Source organism: Haliaeetus albicilla, chromosome 2, assembly GCF_947461875.1.
Source record: "Haliaeetus albicilla chromosome 2, bHalAlb1.1, whole genome shotgun sequence".
Lineage (NCBI taxonomy): Eukaryota > Metazoa > Chordata > Aves > Accipitriformes > Accipitridae > Haliaeetus > Haliaeetus albicilla.
Window position 1 is genome coordinate 66,013,594 of NC_091484.1, and position 12,774 is coordinate 66,026,367.

The 12,774-nt window shown below is 39.0% G+C and overlaps 1 protein-coding gene across 3 annotated transcripts in view; it reads left to right on the forward strand.

Annotated features, from left to right (window-relative positions):
• CCNY (cyclin Y) overlaps positions 1-12,774 on the forward strand; it is a 130,502-nt gene that overhangs the window by 68,729 nt on the left and 48,999 nt on the right. For all 3 annotated transcript variants that reach the window (XM_069778139.1, XM_069778142.1, XM_069778140.1), the window contains exon 2: positions 9,151-9,225. In XM_069778139.1, coding sequence (XP_069634240.1) covers positions 9,151-9,225 — 75 coding nt within the window. The remainder of the gene's footprint in view (positions 1-9,150; positions 9,226-12,774) is intronic.

Sequence of the window (12,774 nt, forward strand, 5' to 3'; positions counted from 1 at the left end):
ATAGAGGAAGGTTATTAAGAGAGAAGGTGGAACTTGGGAAACTTGAGTACTGTGTTCTCAAGTGCCAAAAAGTGGTGTTTAGTAACAAAATGGAAAGGTCAGCAGTGAGAAAATGAGCAATGATGGGAGATGCACAGCAAAGTGCAGAAGTCCAAAGCAAGATACTCTTTCTAAAAGTGTGCACTGTAGTTCCTCTCTCCATCTTGCATTACTTGAGGGCAACCATATCACACGTGATTATTGAAAAAAAGGTTTTGTGGGGATTATGTCTTCATGTTATTGTTTATATTACTTACAATGTTCAGAGCAGACCATGCTTCTGGAAAAATGAAGGCAAGCCTTGCCCCACCTTTGTATTGCAGCAGCAGAACTGAAATGTTGTGTGCATTTCCTTGCCTTTTGGTGGGAGGCTTTAGACCAGCTTTGCTTGGCTTCAGCTCTGTTTGCCTGACAGCGTGTTCATCCGGATGAGCTGAGGCAGGTGGTTGGTTGCAGAACTGAGAGTTCTGCGGGAGGCTGCTGGGGCTGCTGGGGTTTGCTCTGGCTACCTGGATCTGCTGGACTGAAACCTGCTTTCTACTTGGTGCCAAGGAGTCAGAAGCAGTGAGAGCTCTTACGTGTGATGGACTCGCAGGGCTCCACTTGCTGTCCCAATGTAATTTTTTCATTCTAAAAGTCTGGTTATGCTCTCAGTATAATGAAAATGGTGTTTCAGAATGCATTTTTGCCCAGGAAAACCAGTAATATCATAAGGAATGTTGTCCCTCATCTCTGGAGTCAGTTTATCTGTATTTCGGCACGTGCCTGCTGGATATCCCTGGATATCCTGCATATGAACAAGTTTTGGGTCCAGTTGTGATTCTTGGGCTAGATTCTGTTGAACGCATCATAAAAAAGAATTTAATTCTCTTTAAAACATTGGTGGGGGGCTTTCTGGGAGGACAGTTTTCAGCTGAATATTTATTAGCGTCCTTTGTGCTGTAGCATGTCTTAAGCACACCGGCAGGAAGGAAGGGAGGTGTGCTCATGTGCGTGCTTGTCATCACTCTTGCTGATTTTAACAGGAAACTGGAAAATCTTAAAGGTACCATATTTGAGTTGTTCCTCTTTGCTGGCCTTAGATTTCCATTCAGATAAGTGAAGGGAGAGTGACATTCTTTATGTTAAGATACTTTGACATAAAGAACTGACTTTTAGAGTAGACCATGTTCTGCATTCCATTATTGGATTGTATTTTATTTACACTTCAGGTGTTTTAGGGTACTGTAATGAAGAATCATGCTTTGTGTTATACTCAAAAGCCAGGGAAGCAGTATTTGAGTATGATGTAAATATATATATATGTATATATATGCACAGCCATATATTTTGCGTTAGGCACTTCTTACAGTGTACAATTCTGTTTAAGGGTGGGGATGCTCCTGAATTAATAATAGGACAGAATTGTTGCTCTCTAAGTCCATACCGAATTCTTCATGTAATGTGGAGATATTGTCTTTTCCTCTGTTTTCTTGGCGGGGGGGGGGGATGGATATGTGTTTGCATATTTTTTTTTCTTATCTTCTGCTATCTTAAATATCAGTAAAACTTTTAAACTTCATTTTGGTTACAGTTAAAGCAAAAGCTAATAAATGCAGTATTGGAATACCTGGGAGACATTCATGAGATGAACTTGAGAGGGAGAAGTTTTGTTAATTGGTATATTTTCTGTTTTAAATATAAGGAGATGCTGAAAAAGAGACTTGCCTATCACATAATGTCAGATGATTTAATTTGCTCTTGAGATGTGTCTGGTTAGTTGGGAGAGACTGCTGTGAAAGGGAACGTAAATCCTGAAAAATGATACAAAACTAAAAATCCTGGATACAAACCTTGTTCTGTGAAAAGTTATATATGTGATTTTCCTTCTAGAAGAGAACATAAATACAGCCGTGTCCATGAGAACTGGTCTATGTTGTAATTTGGCTGACTGGTCAGGAATAACTGTACAGAAACGAGCATTATTTGCCACAGAGGGCTCCTTTTATTGATGAACTATCTCTGCGTCTCCCTTGAAGACCGAGATCAGAGCAGAGCCTGGAACAGAGTCACCGTGTAATTGGAGCTTGCTGAGAAATGTCGTGGCCGTCGTTTGCTTGGAATGGTACGCAGAGAATACCATAGCTCCAGGGTAGCAAAGATCACATCCAAGTTTTTCCAGCGACCTAGCCAAACCTGAAGGAGTTTACCCTTCCAGCCAATTGCCTCTTGAAAGCCTTCCAACTCCCAACTTTCTTTTCTTTTCATAATCACTGTTAAAGTGTACTGGAACATCATCATTAACATTCATTCTTACAAGAATACTGCAGGCAGTAACACAGCTGGCATTTTCATTTGGGGTAGGTTAGTTGCTGCTATGCTAGACATGAAGTACTGCAAAAAGGTACAGATAAATCTTGCAGTCTGATACTGACAGATCTTTATGCTGTGATTGTGTGATGTTTGAATGGCATGAACTGAAACTTCTAGTAGCAGATCTCACATCTTGGAAGCTCTAGTGTAAAAGCAGATGCGGTTATCGTTATTACCCAGTGAAATCAGCCTATACAATTCAGTCTTATTTTGGCTTGAAAGCTATAAAAACTTCTGAACAGAAAGCACCCCAGCGCTTTATTTATTTATTCATCCCAGTGTATTATTTTAGTCCCAGTGCTTGGCACATCCCGTGTTTTAGAGACATTAATGTACTGAAGTCTCTAATGGAAACTTTAGGACTAGATTTAGTCATATGGTTTTCCAAATGTAAGATTGTACTGTGGCTCCTTTGCATAAATTATGGTGATTTAAAAAAAAGTCTAAGAAAATGGATAATAATGGTGAAAGATTGCTTTCTTCTGTCTTGTTTCTTTGCTCTCTGTTCTTTTTTCATTTTTGTTTTTTTTCTTCATTTGACTAGAGACAGATGAGGGAGATGCTCTTAGCTGAGGTATCCATTTAACTTTTACCAACTCCTGAGGGAATTATAGTAACATAATAATGTTTAAGGGAATATTTTCATTACTGTACATTTAAACGGCTAATTGCTGTTAATAGCAGCCCACCAGAGTAAAAGAGAAGCAGAAAGGTTTAAGGTGTGATGAGACTTTTGAAATTTATTTCAGCAGTTTTTCTGGGTTCAGTGTTGGAGAAACTTACCTCCCAGTCTGCGCCTGGAGAATACTGTTTCCATTCCCACAGATGACATCAGCTCATTCGTTCGGGCTGGTACGCTGAAAGCTGGAGCAACAGCTTCGCTCTTTCTGCCAACCAGCTGGAGAAATAACACCTCAGGTCCTGCTGGTACCACGGAGGTGGTGTAGGCAAGGGAGGCACGGCTGTGCCGTTCCTCGCCCGCATCAGGGCACACTGAAAGAAAGCCCTGCCCTTGGCATCTCTGTGAAAGCCTTTCCCTTCCCTTGGGTGACCTGTGCTTCCCTTTCCCTCTGCTCCCGTGGAGATTATTTTCTCTTCTCTTTTGACACGCTTCCTGGAAATGTGTAGGGCTTAAACATTGCTCGTTGCTCGCATTCTTTTAATTTCTTGATAAGCACCTTTGTGCAGTTTTTGTTGTTTCCCACCCATCGGGCCATACCAGGCGGTTCCTCTGTAATGGAAGGTAGTGGGTGGAGAAAAGATGGCAAAGAAGTTAAGTAATTTGTGTAGTGCCCGGTCAGCTGCAGTTTCCTCTGTGACGTGCCCTGGATGGGTCTGTTCTGTTCTTACCTGAAGTCCCTTTAAATAACTAAAAAAAAAAAAAAAAAAAAAGGAGAATATTCTGGGATGAAGAGACATGGATTGATTTCATTTTTAAGCATATGATAGGTCATTAAACTAGTACGTGGCGCTCTCTCTTTCCTTAATGATAGTGGTGGTTGTGCAGTGGCAGTGGTGGCTTATGGTCCCAGGTGTGCCGGGAAGGAAGGAAAGTAATTTCACCAGATTATTTCAGAACTGTTTAAAACAAATGTTTTACTCGGTTTAGACTTTAGTCTGTTATTGAATCAGCATCAGAGCTTTGGCAGTCCAAACTTACCCAACTTTCATTGTTCAAAAGGAAGGAAATAACATCTTACTTTTCTGATAGAGTAAACACATTTTCAGACCTGCTCCCTGTGCTGCAGCCCACGTGCACTCTTATAAAAGCAGTGACTGTGTTGGTTTTTCCTGTTTGTGTCACTGCAGAAGCTTTGATGCGTGTTGCCCAGAAGTTAGTTGCTACAGCACCCATCCTTCATCCTCTTGTGGTGCCTGTTTTTATCTCAACAGACTCGCGAGTTGAAGAAATGGTTGGGGTTTTTTGTTAAAATTTTACCATGAAAGATCTAGTCTCATCCTTTTCTGTTTTTATCTTGCATAATGTATTCTGACCACAAGTCTGAAAATGTAGCTCTTTCTAAAGGATTGTTTGGTGCAGTTTTAGAAGGTTTACGGATGTGCCACTGGGATTTGCTGTGGTTTTGTGCTTAATAATTTAAATATTGCTATTTCTGAAGATTTTATAGAACTTAAGCTAGAGGCCCCCAGGATCATCTGATCTGACCTGACCTGCATATGAATCATAAGCCAGTAACTTGCATGTAGTTGCTCTTAAATTGAGCCTAAATACCCATGCTGGACTAAAGCCTAAAGATGTTTGGCTGAAGCAATCTTCTAGAAAGAGAAAACATCAAAATAAGTTGAGTGCACATTCCTTGGGTGTGGAGCTCGAGTGCCTAATTATCCTCCCTTTTTTTTCCTCTAAGTTCATAATTAAGATCTTTCTGCTCTCATTTTCCACCGTTTTTGTTATGTTGTGTGCTAGATTAGAGTGACCTTTTAGTACTTATTCTTCTACCCCTGTGAAGGTACATGTGAACTGCAGACACCTCCTACTTTTCCTTTTTCATCAGCTAAACGGTTTGAACTCAGACTCTCATTTGAAGGCATTTTCTGCAGTCCTTCAGTCATTCTTGTAGGTCTCTTCCACAGTTACCTGAACTTTATTCTTATCCTTTTAAAAAGTGCAAATTGAGGCTGTATTCAGTATTTTTGGTCTCAGTAATGCTTTTTAAGATCTTGTTTTGAGATTTAAAATCTTGCCTGGGCTTTAGCCCAAGTTTGAAACTGAACTATTTTACAGTTCGCTACTTTTTATGGCCATATTTGAATGCAGCTACTGTGGCTTTAGGAACTAGGTTTCTCACAGCGTACAGGGTGAATCTCATTGTGGTCTTCTGGTTGTTGTCTTAAACTTAGCACAGTTATGTACTGAATTAAGTTATATGAAAAATCTCCCTTTTTTAAAATTTTTTTTTTTTTCTGGACAGTGAGTGAATTTATTTCGACATGATAAATCTGAATGCCCATTATAATAACTGTTATTTTGGCATGCTACTAAGCAAGGAAGATAATGCAATCTTAAGTATATTTGCATGCATTTGTAACTCTGGTCTTGCCCAAATCCTCCAAAATGGTGTGAATTCTGTTAGACACATGATCTCTTAGCTGAAGTGTACCTGAGGCTGACTTTGCTTTGGCTAACCAAAAGTTAGGTTTGATTTAAATATACATCTATAGATATAGATAGCGTGTGTATGTATATATGTGTTTATAGACATACACCTTTGGTTCCTAATCCTGAGAAGACCAAACCCCCAAATTTTCATGGGGTATCACACTGTTTAGGTGTTTACAGGATGGGAGTTATGTTTTGCATAACTGAACAGTCCTGTAGTATTGAAAAAAAGAAAACACAACCTTCAAACTATGAAAACTATGAACTATGTAGGAAAATATTCCGCATCTGTTTAACTGGAAAGACCATCTACAGTGAAAGATTTTTGATTTGGACTGTTTATGAGACAGTGACCTTATCTTGAAAGCTGATTTTGGAGTGCAGGGTAACTGTTGGAAGAGGTACCCACTTTAAATCTTTCCTTTGTAAGGCTATGATGAGTCACAGAGCAGACTGCTAGCAATGGAGAAATTTTTTGTGCAGATTTCAATAATTGAAATTCTGTCTCTCATTTTCCTCTCTTTTGAATACTAGAGTATTGTTTGTGTGAGTTTAAATCTCTCTTTGACTATTCCATTACAAAACAGGTAAACCTTTCACATTATGGCTGGTTTTCAAAGATTAGAACTACTGGTGATGATAAAGCAGTATGAATGTATTATTTTCTTTAGGATGCAGGTAACCTTTTGATGGATAATGCCCTTTGGTGGTGAGTTACTAGCTTCAGATATTTATATATCATTTGATCTCTTTCTTCTGTATCACAGTTTCTAGTGACAGATTTGTAAGATTTTGTTGCCAATTCAAAAAGGCATTTGTTTTCAAGTTGTACAATAAATTAAGACATCTAAGATCAACCAGAGACTGAAATCTTACTCGAGTGTTGTGAAACTTCATCCTGTACGCCAGCAGTGGTGGCCTGGAGTGATGTGGTCCCACAGGTGGCCTGAGGGATGCTCGGATTTGCCTGACGCTTTTCCCTGGAGGAGCTGTGAGCGATCGAGTTGCAGGTACACACCAAACAGCACTTCCTTCTGCCTGCAAGCCCACGAGACCCATGCTGTTCCTCAAAGGGAGGTGGTGAGCCAGCCTCTCAGCAGCACTTGTCCTTCTTCGGGCCAACTTCTGCTGGGTAACCTGCCCTGGCTGGCTTTGCCCTTCCCCATACCCGTGTTCTCCTCTGATTTTTGTGCAGGCTGTTTGAGAAAGACAGATGGATGTGTTTGATGGCTGCTGTTGCTGGGGAGGATGTGAGAGAAGGGATGTGGAGAGAAGAGGACGCGTGGTGCTTTGAGGGTTCAGCGGTGGGAAGGAGCCACGGCCACTGCCTGGCAGTGGGTAGCTGCCTCTCCCAAGATGGTTCCAAAACCCTGGTCTGGCCTCTGCGGCTGTGGAGATTGGATTTTGCAGGCTTTCTTTCAGCTCCTGTCAGAAGAATAACGGTTTATCTGAGAGCTAGTGCTTTTTGGTAGTCTGTGCTTTTTTTCAGAAAGACTTTAAGTCCTCTGTTGGTTTACTGCTTCTGCATAGTACAGCCTTCTAGAACACAGGAATCTTAAAAAGTTGCAACTTGACTGCAAGATGTGGTAATTGGTTTTCCTTTCTTTTCAGCCCTGCAAGCAGACTGTAAGCCTCTACCGAGTTGTTATTACTCCCTGAGCAGTTAATTTTCTAGGGCTGAAGGAAAGGAATGCTTGTTTGTTCAGGGGCAGTGTTTTGTAAGTTGAGTTCAGTTTCATGTTGCTGGTCCTATTTTGTTGACTGAATTTGCATTGCTGTACTTTAAAAGATTTGTAGAAAAATTATCTGTAGTGGTTTTAAAAAAAGGCTTTTTTTGTTTGTGGTGATGTATTGCGCTGTTTGATAAAAGATGAAGAGGATGATAAAAGACAGTGTATTTTGCCATTTTAAAATGCTGATTACTCTTTACTTAATGAATTGCATCTTGAACTCATCTTAATGGAAAAACTGTCCTGAAATGGAAAAGAATCTTTACACCAACACTATCTATCTCGATGATTTTTTTTTTCTTCTTCTCTATGTCTAAATAAGATGCAGAAAGTAACAGGAAAACATTCTTTCTAATTTACAGTTGTCCTTTCAAGTCAGAACTCCTAGTAGTAAGATGACATTCCTAGAGTCTTCTCCAAACTTGGCTGCAAACTGTGGTTTCTGGGAGAATCAAAATGACTTTCCCTCGAAATTCCTAGATTTGTTTTCCTTTGTGGGTTTGATAATAATAATAAGCCCCCTTTCCAATTGAGGAATTGTTCTTCTGTGTTTCTGGGTTCTTCCTTTTAAGTAAGATTATGTTTATTCCAGAAGTTGTGTCCAGGTACCAGCAGCATGTACCAGCTCATCTCATGGGCTACAGAATGCAGGGAGATGAAAAGGAAACCAAGAGAGCATAAAGGGGAAAACTACAAATAGAAAATACATTTGTAGAGAGGTATGTGGTCAGGAGAAAAAAGCAGGGAAGTGGGAGACCTAGTAAGTTAGTAAATAAAAGGGAAAGGGAGAAGACAGTATGGTGATGGATGGTGAAGGAACAGGGAAAGCTGTAGACAGGAGAACTTGACCCCTGGGCAAAAAGACTTTGTTTTGTTTTCATAAGATGTGGGGCTTAATTTCCAGTTTTGCTGAGCTTTCACGGAGGTATGAAAGGGGAGTTAGAGAAATGTAGAAAGCCTGGGATAATAACAGAAGATAAACGTATCACTGCTCTTATGTAGTTTTGCATAAATGCCTGCATCAAATGCAAGAGAATATGTATCTAGAGATCAAGAGAATGTAAGAGAACTAAGATTGAGATAGCCATACTGAGAGAGCAAGAAAATAATAAGAAATGTGTGATATTTAATAGCATGCTTTCAAGTGGATGCAGTCATATGAGTTTTGACAAATTGGTAATGGAGTGGAATTTCGGAACAAATAAATTCAATGGATTTTAACCTTGATAGGGAAAATAACATTCATAGAAGTTTGTATAAGCTGTGATAGATTCGAATCTTTAACCAGGTAAAAGTTTTTTAGGACTGGTTTGGTTTCTGGGGTTTTTTTTAGAAGTTGTCACAGATGGGAATATGTTCATCTGTGAAGTACCGGGAAAGTTCTAAGTTTTTGTAGTCTTGACCATTTAAAACACTCTGGCCTAGACTTAACTTGCTCACGTTCAGCTGCAATAACAACTTATTTTAGTCACATGTAATCCTGGAAACCCATCTATCTACAGAGGGTTGCATATTTGTTTTATAGTACTTAATTATTCTATAATTACACATAACAAGCCGTGTTCCTGTGCTTAGCAATGGCTTTGGGGCATAGTGGGAAGAAACTGATGGTAAACGGATAATTCCTGACTTCTTGTGTACAAACTTCTCGAGCTGCTTTATCTGTTTTAATCTGAAAGCAGCCCTTAGAACTGAAGTCTAATCCCAAAGCTGTGTTGATGCAAATGATTTGCATGCCAAAAAGAGCCGCTTGTGTGAAGAAGGATAAAAAAGTGGGCCTCAAGATGGACTTTGTTTTACAATAGCTGCTGAAGTATGTAAACTTGGTCTTATTAAAAAGAATGAGAAAATCTGTGTATATCGTTGGATAATCATAATGTTTTTGTGCTGTTCTTTTTTTCTTTCCAGATTTGAACATGGAATTCAACCCATCAGATCATCCACGAGCCAGTACGATATTTCTCAGTAAATCACAAACAGATGGTAGGTTACTGAATTTATTACAGTATTTGCTGTTGCAGTTATGCCTAAACCCTTTGTTGTAATGTATGTGATAGTCTTTTAATATATAATTCCTCTCCCCCCAAAAGAGGTTTTTATAGGCATCATGTTAGAGTTGAAAGAAGTCACACCTTTAGTTAATTATTTTGTCAGACCAGTAGTAGAAGGTACAGGTTTGAGTCCTGTCATGTCCTGAAATTGTCAGTTCCAAGTAGTTGTCGTATCAGAGCTACAAATATGGATAAAGCGTAACATAATTATATTTAAAAAATACTTTCCCTGAATCCAAAATTTTCTCTCTAACTGTTTGTTGTTTTTTTTTAAACTCTGAACTTTAGGCCAAACTTCTGGGAAATATGTGGGGAGTATTTTCTTGAGAAAATGGCAGTTTACATTAGCTAAGAAGACAGTCCAGAGTTTCCTCCAATACAGCTGATACTGTACATGAACTCAATACTAGATTTTAATAACAAAACAACCCCCATCCCACCCAAACATTCTCTCCTCTTCTCCAATTATGGATTTGATATAATCATATATTTGTCTGGAGTATTTTTTTATTCATAGACAAAATGATCCTGCTGGAATTATATCTGTTAAGCAAGCCTCTTGACAGAGTTAGTAGAATAGAGGCCATTTATTCTGGCTCTTTCATTCCCTGTTGAACATGTATGACATGTTGTTTTAGAAGTAGATGAATAATCAATGCAAAACACATTATTTTCTACCAAGACTTTCAAAGCAGTTTCCACATTGTAATTCTGACTGTTCAGTATGAATTCTTTGTCCTTCTTCCTGCTGCCTATAAATGCTGTTTTTGATTTACATAGTAAATTGCAGTTTCAAACACATCACTTAAAAATAATGTAGTTTTCACTTACTGTATATTTTTTGCTAATTTTTGAGCATGACTAGAACAAAGAGGATATACATTTAGGCCCTAATTGAGGAGTTGATTATGTGAGTACCTCTTTTGCCCTTCAGATAGTCCTTCTGAATTTAGCCCTGGTTCTGTCAATGCCTTATTATGTGGTTTTGGATGTGATTTACCATTTTAATCTGGTTTGGTAGTCTGTAAAATGAATATGATAATATTTCCATAGTACACTGTATTATGAAGATTGATGTCTATTTTATAGTGTTTCTTTAATGGTTTGAGACTGTATAATCCCGTATGGATGCTACCTGTTTCTTGTTACAGCCTGTTGAAAGAAAGGACAAAAAAAAATCCCAAGTCCAACAGCTAAAATTTTGACCAGACCTGATGAATATTCTTTCTTGTAGTAATAATGGTTAATTTATTGCAGCATGGAGTTAACTGTAAGCATTTTTTAAAATGACAGTTTACACCCATGTTAAAGTTGGCCTATGAAACTTTGTTTTAGTTTAAGTAATACGAAGCACGTATTTTTGAGTGAGAACAATATAGAAAATTTATCAACAGGAGTGTAAGATCTGTTCAGCTATCCTTGATCACTGTGGAAAAATTCCGAAGGTTGTTTTGCTTGTGCAAGAGAAAAAAGATTCTGCAAACATTTATCTACGGACATATTGCCAAGAACCATCCCATTCTGGTGGGACAACTCACAGTAGTAAGCATTTTGCTTGGCTGCACTTTGGGCCCCTTGTGGAACCAAGTGAGCTGTAGGGGTTATCATACTATTCAAGGATGTTGCCTAACACCAAAATGCAATAAAATGCTTGTTAAGGGGAAAATACAAGGGGTTTTTAGGGTGTGTAGGGTTGTATTCTGACAGCCTGCTGTGGAGTCTAGGGAACCCCAAGACTTCTTAAGACAATGTAGGAGGGGAGAGCTGAGCTGGCAACGTTGAAAACGCTAACTTGGGCATGTAACTACCTCTCCCCATTACTTGTATAGTGTTGGGCTGGCAAACCTTCCTACTGACTGTAAGTGAAAAATACTTCTATAAGATAAAACCTGCACACATTTAAAATACGCATATTGGGGAGTTGAGGGGCATCAGGACTCAAGGTTTCATCTAGAATCTGGCTGTGACTCTTGAGTGTACATCACATGTTTGTGCAGTGGGAAATGGCCGAGTCCATCACTATGTGCTAGAGGGACTTGGCAATGTTACCTTCAGGCAGTTCCATGTTTGGCTTTCTAGTAGCCCTGTACTCTTTCAGCCTCACTGGTAATCTTGTAGTACTGTCCTGGCATAGGAGCTGTGCTTGAGCTGCTTGTGATCAACACGTGGATGAAGAGCAACAAGCCGACTACCCCAAATATAATGACACAGGACATGGCATCTCTGGATATTATGTGGTCTCAGTTTCCCATTGGTTTGTGAAGCTTGGATGCCATGCTAAGCATCTAAATCTGTCCTGTCCCTCTTAGTCGGTAGTCTGAATGCATCCTGAATTACCTGAGAGTTCAATGAATCTGTAGAAAAGTTGAAGACACAATAAATACTAATTTGATTCCCAACTAAGGTAGCTTTTCTAAACGTTTCCAACTCTTTGTGGGACTTTTCTAGGTTCTGAATCTTACATAAGTAATGCTCCCTGTTTAGGGAGGTAGTAAAGAATATCACCTTTTATGTCTTTAACTTCTGAGAGTGCTTTATGCAAGTTCTCCCTTGTTTTCTGAGTTTGGCCTGTAAGCAGGATGGTCTAGGTGACTGAAAAGCTATGCTTTATTTAGTGTGTGGTTGTGGTTAAGCTAGGGTTTCCAAATCTCAGCAGTCCAATAATGTAACTTCCTTTCCTTATAATAGCAAGGGGGGAATGGTTGCTACTTCAGGGTGCTGCTAATGGTCTTTCCTCTAAGTGGGTTACAGCTGTCCGCCTCTCCTAACTTACATTAGGCTTTACACATACAGTGTACTGGCTAAATTTTGCAGTATCAGTGCAACAATGGGATTCAGACAAAGAAAATGTTGAAATTGTATTTATATAGTGGCTAGAAGTGAAGTAAGCTGCACTTACTCTTTAACGTTAACTAGGACCAGCTTCCTGTCTCAGATAAAACAAAAAGAAACGATCTACAAACTCCCCAAAATGCAATGTAATCCTTATTGTTGTAATCCTCAAGGAATTTGTCTTTGATCCTGATATGGGTAACATTAAGATAGTCTATAGAAATTGCACAAGGGAAGTTTCTACTACAGCTCAATGAAAAAAACAGACATACATACATATACACACACACTTACATATATGTGTGTATGTGTGTTTGTATTTCCTTACTCCCTTTTATTTCAGGATGATATATTTTCCTACTATTGTGAAAGTTCAACATTAACAGTTGAAAGTGCCTGCAGAAATAGGAACAGATCATTGACCTTAAAATGAGGAAAACTTTGATAATTTGGCAGCATCTCAGTCTCCACTTGAAGAGTTCCATTCCAGCTTTCAAGTTTTAAAATGTTAGAAAGAAAGTAGAAGTTTAATTATTTAAACTGACTCTAAATCTGTTCAGCTTCATTTCATCAAAACCCAATGCTTGAAAGCCAAAAGCTTGGAGTTGCAGTTAGGAGTTTATGCTAGAAAATGATGGCTAATTATAAC